At 47.7% G+C, this 17,823-nt stretch overlaps 1 protein-coding gene across 1 annotated transcript in view; it reads right to left on the bottom strand.

Annotated features, from left to right (window-relative positions):
* Nucleotides 1–17,823, bottom strand: part of NGFR (nerve growth factor receptor) — a 60,915-nt gene that overhangs the window by 25,821 nt on the left and 17,271 nt on the right. Inside the window, exon 2 of the mRNA XM_083583279.1 lies at nt 14,023–14,161. Within this exon, the coding sequence (XP_083439405.1) occupies nt 14,023–14,161 (139 nt within the window). The remainder of the gene's footprint in view (nt 1–14,022; nt 14,162–17,823) is intronic.

Below are 17,823 nucleotides of genomic sequence, written 5' to 3'. Positions count from 1 at the left end.
AAGTGAGGTTACAGAGAACCAGGCAGAAGGCCTTCTTGGTAGTGGCACCCATCCCTTGGAACACCCTCCTGTCAGGTGTCAAACAACTATCAGACTTTTAGAAGGCATATGAAGGCAGCCCTGTACAGGGAAGTTTTTAATGTTTGAGGTTTTATTTTGTTTTTAATATTTTGTTTGGAGTTGCTCAGAGTTGCTGGGACAACTTATTCAGATGGGTTGGTGTATAAATGATAAAATTATTATTATACACGCATATTAGGGGAGCCTTTTTTGTGGAACCTGGTTCAGCTGCACCATATGGTTCGTGGTAAATCCAGCAATGGAAAATTTCTGTGGTGCTTCCCTTCCCTTGATGCCCTAAGCATGCACTTATTTTGCTTAATGGTTAATTCAGCCCTGTTGATATGCAAGTACAGTGGTACCTTGGGTTAAGAACTTAATTCATTCTGGAGGTCCATTCTTAACCTGAAACTGTTCTTAACCTGAGGTACCACTTTAGCTAACGGGGCCTTCCACTGCCGCTGCCGCTGCCACGCAATTTCTGTTCTCATCCTGAAGCAAAGTTCTTAACCCGAGGTACTATTTCTGGGTTAGCGGAGTCTGTAACCTGAAGCGTCTGTAACCTGAAGCGTCTGTAACCTGAAGCATCTGTAACCTGAAGGGTCTGTAACCCGGGGTACCACTGTATGTGCATAAAAGTGTGTGTGTGTGTGTGTACATGTGTACCTAGCATTGCTTGGGAATTCTAAGAAACCCAAAATATGAGTGCAGTTTTGAAACCGGTGGTTAAAATCAGTGCAGCCCGCCATCTTGATTCCAAATGGTGTCTAATTGTATCCCAACAAAGACAACCTGCTCCTTGATCTCAGGAAATCATCGTGCAAGATTTGGTTATGGTGTCTTAAAAGGTGTCCAAATGCATAGCAAACAGGTCAACCACTTTCCAAAATATATAGCCAATACATACATAAATGTATGTTTATCGCTGTCTCAATTATTATTAAGTTTTACATGACTTTATTTCTCATTGTGAGCCACCCTGAAAACTTCGCTACGGGGCAACCTATAAATACCGCAAGCGAGTAAATAAATGTTGATTTGGCAGCCATACATTGCTGCCATCTCTGTTCCACAGTGGGGATGCGGGGAGCAATGTTTGATCAAGCATCTGTTTTCCCGTCAATTAGCTATGGGAAAGGATTAGGATTCTGGTGTCCAATGTAAACATTGAACAACGATGCCAAAATTGCTGACTTTCCACTGACCCTGCTCTTCGTTCCTGCTTCTCTGGTTTCAGCTGCACTCTGTAGGGAATTAAATAGTGTGTGGAAATCAATCTTTCTGTGCCCTGCTTCACGTCCCAAATTTCCTGGCCTGCTTTTTTCTCTGCGGGATCACCCTCACCATCATTACCCAAAGGCATCTAGAGAAGGAGAACTTGTTTCAGATGATGCAGGAACACACAAGTGCTGGCTATCTAAAGAAATGCCCCTTCGTGTAACCAGGTTGTACAGTGACTCTAGAAGGTAAAGGTAAAGGGACCCCTGACCATTAGGTCCAGTCGTGACCGACTCTGGGGTTGCGTGCTCATCTCGCTCTATAGGCCGAGGGAGCCAGTGTTTGTCCGCAGACAGCTTCCAGGACATGTGGCCAGCATGACTAAGCCGCTTCTGGCGAACCAGAGCAGCACATGGAAACGCCGTTTACCTTCCTGCTGAGCGGTACCTATTTATCTACTTGCACTTTGTGCTTTCGAACTGCTAGGTTGGCAGGAGCCGGGACCGAGCAACGGGAGCTCACCCCGTCGCAGGGATTCGAACCACCGACCTTCTGATCAGCAAGTCCTAGGCTCTGTGGTTTAACCCACAGCGCCACCTGCGTCCCCAACCATATGCGTGTTGTACAGGCCACAAGGACCTCTTCCATCCTTATCAAGGGGAGTGCTAACCTTCTCTCCTTTCATCCAACACACAGTGACTCTAGCCAGGCTTAAATCGCTCCCCTCCCAAAACCGCTCTTAATTCATTTCTTTATTTACCTTCAGATGTGAGGTTGAGCCTAGGGCTAGGCAAATCTGCACATTTCAGTTCCTCTCGGTTTCTAATTTGCCCACTCTCAAGTCCAGCCCTCCACATTCCCACATCAATTTGCAAATGAAAAACAAAACTACAGCTCAGACTCCATCTTAAGCTAGTCTTAAGCATGCCTTTGCAACTGGATTGCCATTTTAAGCCTGCCTGAACAAACCTGCCGTCTCTGTTATTCTGCAACAGGAACTCTGAGGGAGCAAATGTTATTCTTACCTTTTACAGTGGTACCTTGGGTTACATATGCTTCAGGTTACATACCCTTCAGGTTACAGACTCCGCTAACCCAGAAATAGTGCTTCAGGTTAAGAACTTTGCTTCAGGATGAGAACAGAAATCGTGCTCCGGTGGCGTGGCAGTAGCAGGAGGCCCCATTAGCTAAAGTGGTGTTTCAGGTTAAGAACAGTTTCAGGTTAAGTACGGACCTCCGGAACGAATTAAGTACTTAACCCGAGGTACCACTGTACAGGACTGTTTGTGTGATTTGTGTTTCAAGGGGAAGAAAGGGGGGGGGGGCAAAACCAGGAAAATCCAGTCTGCCTTAAAGCATTCTGGATTGCTTAAACTAAAAGGCTAAAACTAGCCTATCTAAGCTTCCCTTATATGCTGCAAAGAGATGCACTCTGCTGAACTCACAAACATGAGGGAGGGAGGATAATAGCTAATAAATATATCCTCTCCTAGCATCTAGACACAGCCCTACACCCCTAATATGCACACCTCTGTGTGCTATTTTGCCCAATATTCCCATTTTCTTATGCTTTTTTCATAAATATGTTCATTTTTATGCCTGCTTTACCCCGCTACATGCACCCATTATGTGGCTGGAGATCTGCACTGCAAAATTCGCAGAAACTTGTTTCGGCTGGCAAACTGTTTCAGAAAGTGCAAAATTGGTGGGTTCGCTGATAAATGCAAACCAAAGGGGTTTTTTCATTGATTCCTTCCGCCGTGATTTTGCAGCAGTCCAGCTCCTCCACACACACCCTCTCCCTCCCATTGCACCCTATTAATCTTTCATCAGCTGTGTGATCTCTTGAGGACATTCTTGGGAAACAGCCATTTTCCTTCTGAATGGCAGGACGCAAAAAGCCACTCTTTAGATTGAATGCCTCCATCAAAACACACCACGCTCTCATTTAAACTTGCCCTTTGCTGTCACTATCAATGAAGCAGTAGCCTTTGTCACCGGCCTCTCGGGCAAACTCCCGCCTCCCCAAATCCCCCTTGTTAACTCGGGGGGCGGGGCGGGAAGGAAGCAAAAGTAATAGATCTAAATTGCAGGAAGGCGTATTAAGGTTAAATAGCAGAAGGGATGTTTTGAAACGTTAAGAGACTTGAGCACTGAAAAAAGAAATGTTAGCGGAGACTTCAGCCTTCTTGGGGAAGGACTGATTCCTTGGTGGTGGAGCTGAAGGCCCCAGATTCAAATCCTGATATCTTCAAGGATCAAGTAGCACAATCTGGGAAAGGCATCTGCTGGGTATTCTTGGGAGTCCAAACCCACTAGAAGAAGCAACACTGGCCTAGTGGTGCCAAGGTCTTGACCCTCTCTATGAGGCTCTTTTGTGTTTAGTTGTTGTAACCTGCCCTGGGACCACCCTCAGGTGGTGATAACTTGGAGGGATGGGATGTGGGTAGGTGAGCAGCCTGTGGGATGTAACATCACTGTAGCAGTCAAGTACAACATTTCCTGTTTGCCCAGAGTGGGCACACAGGGGGATGTTACTCCAACCAGGAGGACTTCCTGTCACACCTGGTCTGGAGCATCCTTCCCCTGCATGTGACCAGGTAGATGGGCGAGACCCTGTGAGACCCCATAAAAGGGCTAGTCCCACAGCCACCTTCCCTTCTCTCTTGACCCTTCTTCGCTTTATACCATCTTGATGCTTTTGCTGTGTGCTGGCTCTCAGCCAGCAGCCCATGGGCTCAATCCCCATATAGGATGAACCCACACTTGTAACTACAGGCTAAAGCCTACCTTCAGGATCATACCGTGAACTGAAGCTAAGTAAACTTCTTATTACATTTAAGAGAAGACCGTTGTGTCTTTATTCTTTTTTAGAAGGAACCAAGAGGGTTTATCAGGAAACCCACTCTGGACAAGCCAGACTAGATTGCTTAACTCAGGGGTCAGCAAACTTCTTCAGCAGGGGGCCGGTCCACTGTCTTTCAGACCTTGTGCGGGGCCGGACTATATTTTGAAGAAGAAAAATGAACGAATTCCTATGCCCCACAAATAACCCAGAGATGCATTTTAAATAAAAGGACACATTCTACTCATGTAAAAACACGCTGATTCCCGGACTGTCCGTGGGCCAAATTTAGATGGCAATTGGGCCGGATCCAGCCCCTGGGCCTTAGTTTGCCTACCCATAGCTTAACTCAAGAGATTCTAACGAATCTACTAACTAGCTTTCTGCAATATACAGGGGAATGTATTCTGCTACTGACTCACTAGCATGAGTGAGGAAGGATAATTTTTAATCAATATATGCTCTCCTACTATCCACAACATTCCCACACAGCCTAGGCAAACAGTCCAGGGGAGGCAAAGAGGGAACTGAAGAATGGAGATATAGGCAGGTTGGTAGCCCAGGAAGTTGCGGAGGTCTGAGGGTTGGATTTGTCAATGGCTGTCAGTTTGTCAATGGCTGGTGCTATCGTGTTGGAGGGGACACTTGGCAAGTTCTACAATTCTCTGATTTCTGTGAAATCAGCATCCATCTCTACATGCACAGCAGGCGCTGCAACTTTCCAACGGTTTGACCTCAGCCCTGAAAATGCTCTCTTCCATTGCCTCCCAAGACAGACGGATGCCAACAAAGATTACCAATGGAAGCTAGTGCCCAGTTGGAAGATGGATGTCATGGAGGCTAACAGTCACAGGAGCAAAAGCCAGTGGCAGGCCGAGACAGAGACAGTAATAGGCAGAGCCAACTAATTCTGGCTTGGTCGTCCTCCTCCTCCCTGCTGAATTCCACAAAGGCAACACTGAGGCTGAAAAGAAGGAGGCTGATGGACAATGCCAGGGGTGCCAACTTGAATAAAATATTGGGGGGACCCAGGTAAGCCCCGCCCTGCATAATCAATCACATGACACGGTGCACACACACCATTTGAATAGCAATGTCCATCAACTTGGGGGGAGGCTCAAATATTTTATGGGGGGGCCGAAGACGCCTTGGCCCCTAGGAGTTGGCTCCTATGGCCAACACCATCCACAGGACTGGTTGCATTTAAGGAGGCAGGCAGGTGATACCTGACTGAGGGCTGACTGTGCTTGAGAGGACAGTACCTTTCAGGGATTGGACTCAAGAAGGAAAGATGGAGGAGGAATGGTGGAGATCACACACACCCCTTTCTCCTGGCGCTGCAGGAGAAGAGGGAGGCAGCACTGGTTTACAGCAGGGCTTTGAGGGGTTTGAGGGAAGTCACAGCTCAGAGTTAGACAAACAGAAGAGTTGGGAAGTGTTAGAAGGGGGGGGGGCTGCGGCAGGGCAGCCAGATGACACATTGTCACTGGAGAGTTTTCTGACCCGCCTTCTCCCAGAACAGTGCAGGAACAAAGTTGTCAGAGACATTTGACCACGAGTGGCCACCGTAAGGGAAGGTGCTGTTGCTAGGGAGGAGGAGCCCAGTTTGGAGCAACGCCATTACAGTGGTACCTCAGATTACAGATGCTTCAGGTTACAGACTCCGTTAACCCAGAAATAGTACCTCGCGTTAAGAACTTTGCTTTACGAAGAGAACAGAAATCATGCAGTGGCAGCGGGAGGCCCCATTAGCTAAAGTGGTACCTCAGGTTAAGTACAGTTTCAGGTTAAGAATGGACCTCCAGAACGAATTAAGTTCTTAACCCAAGGTACCACTGTATTAAGGCTTGTGTTGTTTTGTCTCTCGCTATTAGGATTGAATGAACTCATTAAAAAGGACTCTGCCTTGTTTTCTCTGCTCTTGCTGCAACCAGGGGAGGAATAGCTTTGCTGAAGCCTTGACAGAGCCTTGACGGTGCCCCATAGCTCAATTGGTTAAAGCGTGGTGCCGATAATGCCAAGGTTTCAGGTTCCATCCCCCTATGGGACAGCTGCCTATTCCTGCACGGCAAGGGGTTGGACCAGATGACCCTCAGGGTCCCTTCCAACTCTGCAATTCCACGATTCTATGATTTTTCCCAATGGGCCAACCTCCACTTAGGCCGCTGCCTGCTGCCCCTCGCCAACGTGACGTGAGAACTTGAAGCCGCCTGCTCCAGTCTCTGGAAGAACCATGGTTTTACATCCAGCACCAACTCAGCGGCTGGAGCAAACAGCTCCCATTAACCCAGGTGGATCCTTCCATCAGGCTGAATTATTGATGGCAACCATTAGACTGGTGCAGAGGAGGGGAGAAGACAGCAGGTTTGCGGGAGGGAGGTGGCTGGGCCAAATGGGCACTGTCTCAGCGGCGGCCTGGAGCGAGAGGGGAAGCATTCAGAAAGCAGATGGATGCCAAGAGGAGACAGCTACATATTAATAAATCCAACCGCTGCCAGCAATGGGACTTTGACGACCTGCAATGTGCGCAGAGTAGTGGTGAACTTCAACACAATTTTGTGATTTTTATTTCATTTTATTGGTTGGTAATAATAATAATAATAATAATAATAATAATAATAATAATAATTTATTTATACCCGCCCATCTGAATAAATTGCCCCAGCAACTCTGAGCAACTCCAAACAAAATATTAAAAACACAATAAAACCTCAAACATTAAAAACTTCCCTGTACAGGGCTGCCTTCATATGCCTTCTAAAAGCCTGATAGTTGTTTGACATCTGGTTGGAGGGCGTTCCACAGGGCGGGTGCCACTACCAAGAAGGCCCTCTGCCTGGTTCCCTGTAACTTGGCTTCTCACAGCAAGGGAACCGCCAGAAGGCCCTCGGCGCTGGACCTTCTTACAAAGATTTTGCCTGACCATGAATTATTATTTCTTCTTCTTCTTCTTCTTCTTCTTCTTCTTCTTCTTCTTCTTCTTCTTCTTCTTCTTCTTCTTCTTCTTCTTCTTCTCCTCCTCCTCCTCCTCCTCCTCCTCCTCCTCCTCCTCCTCCTCCTCCATCGCAGTTCCCTTTGCTCCCTCTTTTACCATGTTGATCTCACACAGGGAAAACCCAAGAATTATTTCTTCACTGAAGTTTACCATTGCCTTTATTTGTCTTCTTCTTTTAAGGGAAGGGGACTCTGCAGCACTGGGACCCGAGCCAAAGGCTTTGATCTTGCAACCCAACAACGGAAACAGACCGGCGGAGCAGCGCAGATGCGCAAGGGTGTTGCAAGGTCAGGCTTCTGCACGGTAACATAAAACAGGAGTGCATGTGTTTATGCCCACAAACCACCCACAGGCAGCTTAGCGGAGCTAAACACATATGCACAGTGTGGTAGTTTTCAACGAGGTAGACAAACCGTAAATCTGCCTGCTGTAAGCCTTCTTCCCTCCCGTCTCCCCAAACGGAGATCCCAGATGAGAGAGGAAATGTCTCCACTCTGCAACGTCCTGGAATATGAGGTTGGGGGTGGATAGGAAGGAATGTGTCCCCCAGAATGCAAACCAGACAGCCCCAGCAATCCCTCTGAAGCTGCACACGTGGGTGACTCCATGCAGTCATTTCACCACCACCCCAAGGCAAGAGGCTTCTGCAAACCCACTTCAGGAAAACCCCTCCTGCAGGAGTTTGTTTCTAAGTGTACATTTCATTTGCTGGATTAGGGCATAAGGAGGCAACCTGAAGGATCATCTGCACCCTCGTTGTTCAGCCCAGGCACTGAAATCCAGCTCTGAGGGCCTTCTGGTGGTTCCCTCACTACGAGAAATGAGGTTACAGAGAACAAGGCAGAGGGCCTTCTCGGTAGTGGCACCCTCTCTGTGGAACACCCTCCCATCAGATGTCAAGGAGATAAAGAACTATACAACTTTCAGAAGACATCCGAAGGCAGCTCTGTATCAGGAAGTTTGTAATGTTTGATGTTTTCTTGTGTTTTTATATGAACTGGAAGTTTGCTTATACTGTAATAATAATTTATTACCCCGCCTATTTGACTGGGTTGCTCCAGCCTCTCTGTGCAGCTTCCAACAGAAACTAACAGAACACAGCGAAACATCAGACATTAAAAACATCCCTATACAGGGCTGCCTTCAGACTTCTTCTAAAAGTTGTGTAGTTCTTTATCTCCTTGACATCTGATGGGAGGCCATGCCACAGGGAGGGTGCTGCTGCCGAAAAAGCTTTTGGCCTGGTTCCCTGTAACTTCACTTCTTGCTTGTTGGTCTGCAAACAGGAACAGAAATCAGGCAAGCAAATGTGTTTGGTATCTGCTGCTGCCTTTTGTTGTTCACCCTAGTCCACAATTTCTTTGTCATTACAGGGGTACCTCGGAAATCCGTTCGACTTCCAAAACATTCGGAAACCAAGGCATTGCTTCCGATTGGCTGCAGGAAGCTCCTGCAGCCAAACGGAAGCTGCAGAAGTCATGTCGGACGTTCAGGTTCCAAAGAACATTTGCAAACCAGAACACTCACTTCCCGGTTTGCGGCCTTCAGGAGCCAAAACATTCGACTCGCATTCAGGATCCAAGGTACAACTGTATATTTTTCAGGATGCAAGCCATATGTTATTAACGATATTCCCTACCCCCATGCCCCTTGTAATGGATGGTGTAGAAGCAAGTAACGATAACCGAAGTAATTACATTATTAAATCTGGTTCAGAGAGAAAAGGGAGCCAAATAGCATTGTTTTGGGGAAAGATGAAGTGCAGCAGAACAGAAACGGCGCTGGTTGTGGCAGAGTAGAAAATAATGTCTTTTCACATCCCTATCTGTACCAGAATCCTGAAGATTTTTTATGCTTCAGACTTTCTTGTCGTTAGTTCTCTACTGGTTTTGCTGACACCCCGTACTATGATGTATAAAACTATTGACTTGAAGGAGGTCTTGCAGGAGACCAAGTCCAACTCCGGCAGGAAAGCTAAAGCTAAAGAGTGCCCAAGAGATGGCTGCCTCAGCTGGAAGGTCTGCAGCAAAGAGGTTCCCGCCACCCCGCAAATAATTGATTCTAAGTTTGAACTGCTCTTACCATTAAGGCATTTCTCCTTATGTTCCGCCTAAACCCATCCTCTTGTAATTTGAAGCCTATTAGATCTACTACCTGTCACACCCCCTTAGCTGTGATGGCGAAGGTGACATGTTTAATCAGAGAAAAATAATTGCCAACATTTACTAAAGATTGGAAAATAGGGGTGTCCTACCATACCCTCCAGGGACGTGGGTGGCGCTGTGGGTTAAACCACAGAGCCTACGGCTTGCCGATCAGAAGGTCGGCGGTTCGAATCCCCGTGACGGAGTGAGCTCCTGTTGCTCGGTGCCTGCTCCTGCCAACCTAGCAGTTGGAAAGCACGTCAAAGTGCAAGTAGATAAATAGGTACCTCTCTGGCAGGAAGGTAAACGGTGTTTCTGTGCACTGCTCTGGTTCGCCAGAAGCGGCTTAGTCATGCTGGCCACATGACCCAGAAGCTGTACACCAGCTCCCTCAGCCAGTAAAGTGAGATGATCGCTGCAACCCCAGAGTTGTCTGCAACTGGACCTAATGTTCAGGGGTCCCTTTACCTTTACCATACCCTCCAAAATTTCTCTGAGGAAATAGGGACGTTCTAAGGAAAAGCGGGACATTCCAGGGTCAAATCAGAAACCAGGACGGCTTCTGTAAACCCGGGACTGTCCCTGGAAAATAGGGACACTTGGAGGGTCTGCCATGCCTGTGGTACTGAATCGGGAGGTGCGAATGAACAAACTTCTCCCCCTTTCCTAGCGGTAGTTGCAACACAGGAAAACAGGCTGGAGGTATGCCTAAGCACTCCCAAATAAATCTCAGATGCCACTGAGGGCCTAGTTTGGTGCTCGGAGGACTGACTCATCTGGAAGAAGGCTTTTTTGGTCTCTCACAGCTGTGTGCTTATTCTTCTTTATTGATTTGCCCTATCCACAGTGTCCGCTTTCAGCCGAAATCCCCCAGGGGACCTGCTACCCTCCTGGCTTTGCATCCAATTCTGCAAGCACATGCCTGCAAATCATGTATGTATAGATGATAGATAGATGATAGATAGATAGATGATAGATAGATAGGTAGATAGATAGATAGATATAGATAGATAGATAGATATAGATAGATAGATAGATGATAGATGATAGATGATAGATAGATAGATATAGATAATGAATCTGGTAGCATGCAAGATGCAGGTGAACCAATCAGCCCTGGGCCAAGACTCCTCACAAGGCCCAGAGCCTTGAGAGCACCTTGGGCAGTAATGAAAGTTTGCAGGCTTGCTTCCTTTTTCTGAAAAGCAGCACAGTAGCTTCCCTTCCTTCCTTCCTTCCTTCCTTCCTTCCTTCCTTCCTTCATTCTTGCCCTGCCAAATGCCAATGCAGCAAGTCTTCCAAGGTCAGATTATCAGCCTGGTATTTGATACCCAGCCTCTCTGCTGCCATTCTCTGCTGAGGTTAAGTAGCAGCCATTGATTTTGCATGGGAATGTTATTTTTAGTTTATTTTTAACCAGTGCTGTGTGGAGCAGAACCAGACCTTTGTGTCGCTCCCCTGCCAGGGGCACTTGGTGCTTTCGAGGGCTTAGGAGCTCCCGTCTCTCTTGTCCGGAGACACCCTGGAATCACAGATCCTCCAAGTGTCCCCCTATTTTCCAGGGACAGTCCCAGATTTACAGAAGCCATCCCAGTTTCTGATTTGATCCTGGAATGTCCCACTTTTCCTTAGGGCATCCCTTTTTTATCGGAGAAATGTCGGAGGGTTTGGAGTTATGTGACCCCCGAGCCAACAAGATACAACCTATATAGGCAGCACTATATAGGGAAAGTGATATTTAATATTTAATGTTTTATTGTGTTTTTATATATGTTGGAAGCCACCCAGAGTGGCTGGGGCAGCCCAATTAGATGGGCAGGGTATTATTATTATTATTATTATTATTATTATTATTATTATTATTAACAGCACATCCCTATTTTCATTGGAAAAACGTTGGAGAGTATGCAATCGGCATGCAGTGTTCGAAGAGAAGCTACTGCCAGCAGCAAAATCTCATTCTGTGAAATGCCATCTGAGCTGTTAATGCAGAAATATTTGCATCTTAAAGCTGCCGCTTGCTGCCGAGTCCCCTTTACTCTCAACCTTAAAAAAGGAAATCTGAGCAAGTGGTACAGCAGTTCAGGGCTCTAATCAAAGATATTGTTCCGTCCACAAAAGGCTGTCGACTGGCGAACAGCTGTAGCTCAATAGCAGAGCATTTGATTTGCATGCAAACGAGCCCATGTCCAATTCCCAACATCTCCGCCACTGAGGCGTACCTAGGGGTTGGTGAAACCAGCCCCCAGCGGGGTGCAGGCCTAGAGAAAGGGGACGCCCCCCTTCAAAAACACACCTATCAAACTATGGAGTGTATGACATATACAGTGGTACCTTGGGTTACAGACGCTTCAGGTTACAGACTCCGCTAACCCAGAAATAGTACCTTGGGTTAAAAACTTTGCTTCAGGATGAGAACAGAAATCGGGTGGCAGCAGCACGGCGGCAGCAGGAGGCCCCATTAGCTAAAGTGGTGCTTCAAGTTAAGAACAGTTTCAGGTTAAGAACGGACCTCCAGAACAAATTAAGTTCTTAACCAGAGGTACCACTGTGTATGTGTGGAAATGTGTCACAGTGAGGTCAAGCACAGGAGAAGCTTCCCGTTAGTGGCATAGCATGCGTTGGCAGTGCCCGGGACAAGGATTGTGCCCCCAGACCTCCTTGTGGGCATTGCACAGGAGGCAACAGGCAGACTTCGCTGCGCCCCATGGCAGCTGCTCCTCACAGAGATTGCCTGCAGGTTGCCATGTTGGCCCTCTCAGCTCGGCAAGCTCCTTGGTGGGCTTGGCAGCAGGCCTAGGAGGAGGGCAGTAGAGAGTAGGTCAAGACTCCAACTGCAGCTGATCGCCGGCCACCTCTCCTTGGCTGCGCAATGTGGGTGGGCACCAGCTGGTCCTGGCCGAGCGGGTGGTTCTCCTCTCAGTGCTCCTGCCAAACAAGGCATACCTCGCCCAAGCTCACACACCGGAGAAGGACCGGTGCAGGCCAGGAGAATTCTGCTGGGTGGGAGTTCCACCCAGGGCCAGGCATCCCTTCACCGGCCACTAGAAGAAGGAAGCACTGCTGCAGCTCTGAAGGCCCAGCCTGGGTTCGGCTTGCCTCCCCACAGCTCAGGAAGGTGACAGCCATGTGGCCTCGCTGAGGGAACCTGTTGTGAGGGCACTGGGTTGTGAGGGCACTTTCTGTGCCCGGGGTAACAGCCCTCCTCTCCCCCGCATGCTGCACCACAGCACAAAGGAGTGTGGTAAAGTGGTCCTTTTTTTAAGGTAAAGGTAAAGGGATCTCTGATCGTTAGGTCCAGTTGCGGACGACTCTGGGGTTGCGGCACTCATCCCGCTTTATTGGCCGAGGGAGCCGGCGTACAGCTTCCGGGTCATGTGGCCAGCATGACAAAGCCGCTTCTGGCGAACCAGAGCAGCACACGGAAACGCCGTTTACCTTTCCGCAGGAGTGGTACCTATTTATCTACTTGTACTTTGACGTGCTTTCGAACTGCTAGGTTGGCAGGAGCAGGGACCGAGCAACGGGAGCTCACTCCGTCGCGGGGATTCGAACCGCCAACCTTCTGACTGGCAAGCCCTAGGCTCTGTGGTTTAACCCACAGTGACACCCGCGTCCCTTTTTTTTTTAAGGTGGGGGGATGCTAATACAGCTCCTTGCCAAGGGTGCATGGGAGCCAAGTTACTCCTCTGCTCTTCCGGGTAAATCTGGGAAAGCCTGGGAAGTTACTGTCGGTCAGTGTGGACCATACTCAGCTGGGTGGACAACAAGGGAGAGCCTAAGTAGAGCCTGCTGGATCCGGCCAATAGCCCTTCTAGTCCAACATCCTGTTCTCCCAGTGGCCAACCAGATGTCTGTGGGAAACCCGTGAGCAGGATAAGTGCAGAACAGCACATGTCTGACTTGAGCTCAGGTGATAAATTCTGTGGAATACTTTACTTGGGGTGCTTTGAGATTTTGAATGTTCTTCAAATATGTGAACACAGATCCACTCTAGATGATTGGGGGGGGGTGAATATCAGCATTCACCAGTGCACCTGAGTCATCTCAATTTATTTTTTTAATAAGCGAAATTTGCCTGGAACAGGTAGCACTCCCATGTACTGAATTTCATCGTTTACTGTTTAAAGCAGAGGACTGTTATTAACCGTTTCATTATTTGTCAGTCAGTATGCTTTTTATTGGGACGCAGGTGGTGCTGTGGGTTAAACCACAGCGCCTAGGACTTGTCGACCAGAAGGTCAGCAGTTCGAAACCCCACAATGGGATGAGCTCCCGTTGCTCGGTCTCTGCTCCTGCCAACCTAGCAGTTCAAAAGCACGCCAAAGTGCAAGTAGATAAATAGATACTGCTCCAGCAGGAAGGTAAACGGCATTTCCGTGCGCTGCTCTGGTTCATCAGAAGTGGCTTAGTCATGCCGGCCACATGACCTGGAAGCTCCCTCGGCCAATAAAGCAAGAGGAGCGCCGCAACCACAGTCAGCCACGACTGGACCTAATAGCCAGGGGTCCCTTTACCTTTACCTTTATCCTTTTTATTATGTTTTTATTATTGGTGTTCTGTCATGTGTTTTTAATGTTGTACACAACCCTGGGATCTTTTGATAAAGGGTGGTATATAAATTGAATAAATAAATAAAATAATAATTCGTGGAATTTCCTGTGTCTGCCTCTTGATCGCCCTTTTGGGGCGATGATTTTAAGCAACAAGGTCATGCACACTTTCCAGGGATGGGCAAAGGATGCTCGTGTGTTACTTACTGTCCAGGCATGGTTCACAGACGGTTTGGTTCATCCCGCAGGGCTGGGCAACGCCTTCCCCAACGTTACAGGCTTTGCAGCATTCTCCACTGGCGGTGTACTTCTCGGTGGGGCAGGTCTCCTTGGCCCACGCAGAGCCCTGTGGCGAGAGGCAAGCAGAAGGTGTGTGTTACTCGCTTCCTGAAATGGGATGCATGAACACAGAGACAGTGTGGTGCAGTTGTTAGAGTGTCAGGCTCCAAACAGAATATTAAAAACATGATAAAATATCAAACATTAAAAGCTTCTCTAAACAGGGCTGCCTTCAGATATCTTCTAAAAGTCGGGTATTTATTTCCTTGACATCTGATGGGAGGGCATTCCACAGGCCGGGTGCCACAACCGAGAAGGCACCCTCTGCCTGGTTCCCTGTAGCTTCACTTCTTGCAGTGAGGGAACCTCCAGAAGGCCCTCGGAGCTGGACCTCAGTGTCCAGACTGAATTATGGGAGCGGAGATGCTCCTTCAGGTATATTGGGCCGAGGCCATTTAGGGCTTTAAAGATCAGCACCAACACTTTGAATTGTGCTCGGAAATGTACTGGGAGTCAATGTAGGTCTTTCAGGACTGGTGTTATATGGCAGGAAACTCCCCGCCCATTCCCCTCACAGAGCTACAGTTCTCAGAGTTCCCTTTCAAGGGTGATTGACAGCTAAACCACTCCAGGAAAACCACTTTCAGAAAAACTAAACTCGACAGATTTGGCCAGGTTTACCAACAAATATAGAATTCAGCAAGCTTTTATTGCCTTTGGATTTGTCAGTGATACTTAAGAATTTAGCTTTGTAAGTATCTAGACTTTTTTAAAAATAAGCATGTGAACATTTTCAAGCCTTAAATACTTCATAGAATCCTAGAGTTGGAAGGGAAGCCAAGGATCAACTAGTCCAACTCTCTACTTGATGCCTAACAAAATTATTTTAGCTGGACTTGCAAGGGATGGTCCACAAAGTCAAAAGGATTGAAACTGTATAGGCCAAGGTAAGCCTTGCAAGTCTACAGACAAGGCAGTCCTGTCTACTCTGAAGTAAGTGCTATTGAATTCAATTGGTAAGTGGAGGAAGGGGGGGGGACTGCAGCCTAAGAGAAAGATTTATGCCCCATCTCCCAAGCAATTTGTCTCGTCATAAAGCCAGACGATGCTGCTAATAGATTTACTGACTGCAGACCTGCTTCCCCACAATTCTTCCGGAGAAGCGCATAACGTCAGAAGGGACATTATCTTCCCAGGAATCCAGAGGCCCAATAATTGAAAATGTATACTTTAAAGTGCTTTATAATCTGGTGCTGGGAGGATTTAGATGCATCTTCTGCCTCTCGGGAGTAGCAGTTAGCTTACGAATAAATATTACCCTTTTCCAAGCAAGGCAGTAATACGTCCAAGGAGCTGTGTGGTTAGGCAGGCAACCTCTAGGGTGGAGCAGAGGTAAAGTCTGCAGCAGAGCTGAGTTAATTCTTTCGGGAGAAGAGCAGGTGCTTTAAGGCTTAGTTATATATTGGCTTGCTGCCTTTTTCGGAGCGCAGCAGCTTGTCAGGCCAGGGTCTCGCTCTTAGAACTCCATAACCTCCAACATGCCATTGATCAAAATCGGGACGCTCGTTTTTCCGGTCCCAAACTCTTGTGGGGGGCAGCTGATTGGCGTAAAAGTTTGAGATAAAAAAAAACCTTTAGCATCTTTGGGTTCTGTAAAGATAAAGGTAAAGGGACCCCTGACCATTAGGTCCAGTCGTGGCTGACTCTGGGGTTGCGGCGCTCATCTTGCTTTACTGGCCGAGGGACCCAGCGTACAGCTTCCGGGTCATGTGGCCAGCATGACTAAGCCGCTTCTGGTGAACCAGAGCAGTGCATGGAAATGCCGTTTACCTTCCCACTGGAGCGGTACCTATTTATCTACTTGCACTTTGAGGTGCTTTCGAACTGCTAGGTTAGCAGGAGCAGGGACCGAGCAACGGGAGCTCACCCTATAGTGGGGATTCGAACCGCTGACCTTCTGATCAGCAAGCCCTAGGCTCTGTTGTTTAACCCAAAGCACCACTCGCGTCCCTCTTGGGTTCAGTACTCGGGTGCAAACCAGCTGACTCGTGCCGGAGTGCTGGACCAAAAAAGCCGGACATCCCAGGATCCAATCAGAAGTCAGGATGGGTGTTTTGGGCTCGGGGAGGATGGGACTAAGAGTTACTTAAGTATTTCTTTTTCTGGAAGCTTGCTAAGAGGAATCTCACGGTGCACCAAAGTCCCTCTGCAAGCTAACAATTTGGGGAATGGCTACAGTAAGTACTGTATCCAACTAGGCAGGTGGGAAACAGGAATTTCAGGTGGGATGGAATTAGCTAGTAATTGGCCTTGTGTTGAAACTGAGTGTTCATCCAGGCTTCCTTTTACCCTGTGCTTTGCAGACACAGATCTGCACTTTAAAGCTATGTGTTGAGGCTAGATAAACATGGAGTAGCAGTAATGGCAGACCTGTTCCCTCTTTGGTCAATAAAAGCAGGGGCACTAGGCTACAGTCCCTGCCCAGGCTCATCTCCTCTGTTGGAGCTCTCCAGTACTTCCTTTCTAAGTTTATGCCTGCTTGGAAGTCATAACCTTTGACCCTGGCGTTCTGCTCCTAGGCTCAGGTGTGTTGAAATAGAAAGGTGTTTTATCCTGAGTCTGACAGTATAGCCCCAGCCCCAAGTCAGTGCCCTCTAGATATTTGGACTACAACAGCCATCAGCCCCAGACAGCACAGCTAATGGTCAGGGGGGCTGGGAGTTGTAATCCAGCAACATCAGTGGTAGGCTAGTCTACTCTGTCAAAAGCTTTCTCAAGGTTTCAGGTGGGAGTTTCTTCCAGAACTGTTACTTAAGGAAGAACCCTTGCAACTGGAAGTACTAGGGATTGAACCATAGAACTTCTGCATGCAAAGTGTGTGCTCTACCACTGACCCATGACTTCTCTTCAAAACATAAAGCCTACAAAACACAAATGGATGGTCAACTTGACCATGCTTGATCAACTAAGGACCAGTGAGGTAAGGGGTCATTTTGTGCCCAGGGTGGTCCTGAACCAGGAATATCAGGCACCAAGGTGTGTGGGGTGGGGAGACCGGACCAGGCTGCTGTTGCTCAGCAATGAGGGAGTGAACACTCTGCACATGCTCAGCACCAACTCTGTTCTCTGTCCTTTATTTGTTTTGATCCTTTTTTGTTAATTCTATCTTGACTTCTATGAAATGATTCTGTTTGCCGTCTTGGATCTCTTTATGAGAAAAGGCCAATGAGATCAAGGCTGGGGAGGCTACTGCCCTCCAGATCCTGTTGGACTACAGCTAGGGACTAGAGAGGAATTCAGTTCAGTCCACATTAAAAAGCAAACCTACTTGGTTTGCACTCTCCAAAACAATGGGCAAACCAAGACACATCCATCTTTCAAAACGCACACTTTTCTGAATTTTGCAATCCAACCGAGTAATAGCCACAGAAATGCAGGTATTGAGGGGAAGCGTGCGTCAAAAGGCATATAAGTGAAAATAACATACAGACATGCGTTGTTATTGTTTTAAGGAAAGACAGCTGTGCAAATGTGTCTATCAGGCAAAATTGCACACAAGCTTGTATTTTATCAGAAATTTGCCTTAAAATGCTAAAATGCTAAAGAATTTTCACAAGGACTTAAGTGGGGGAGGATCACAAACTGACATGGAAATGTGGGGAGCTGGATTTATGACTGGAAAACATGAGAAACTGCAAGAAACCAGAAATGGTGGATTCACCCATCCCT

This window comes from Podarcis filfolensis (genome assembly GCF_964270895.1).
Source record: "Podarcis filfolensis genome assembly, chromosome: 13".
In the NCBI taxonomy this organism is placed as follows: domain Eukaryota; kingdom Metazoa; phylum Chordata; class Lepidosauria; order Squamata; family Lacertidae; genus Podarcis; species Podarcis filfolensis.
Note: the sequence above shows the minus strand (reverse complement) of the source record. Positions and strands in the feature narration are given on the sequence as shown.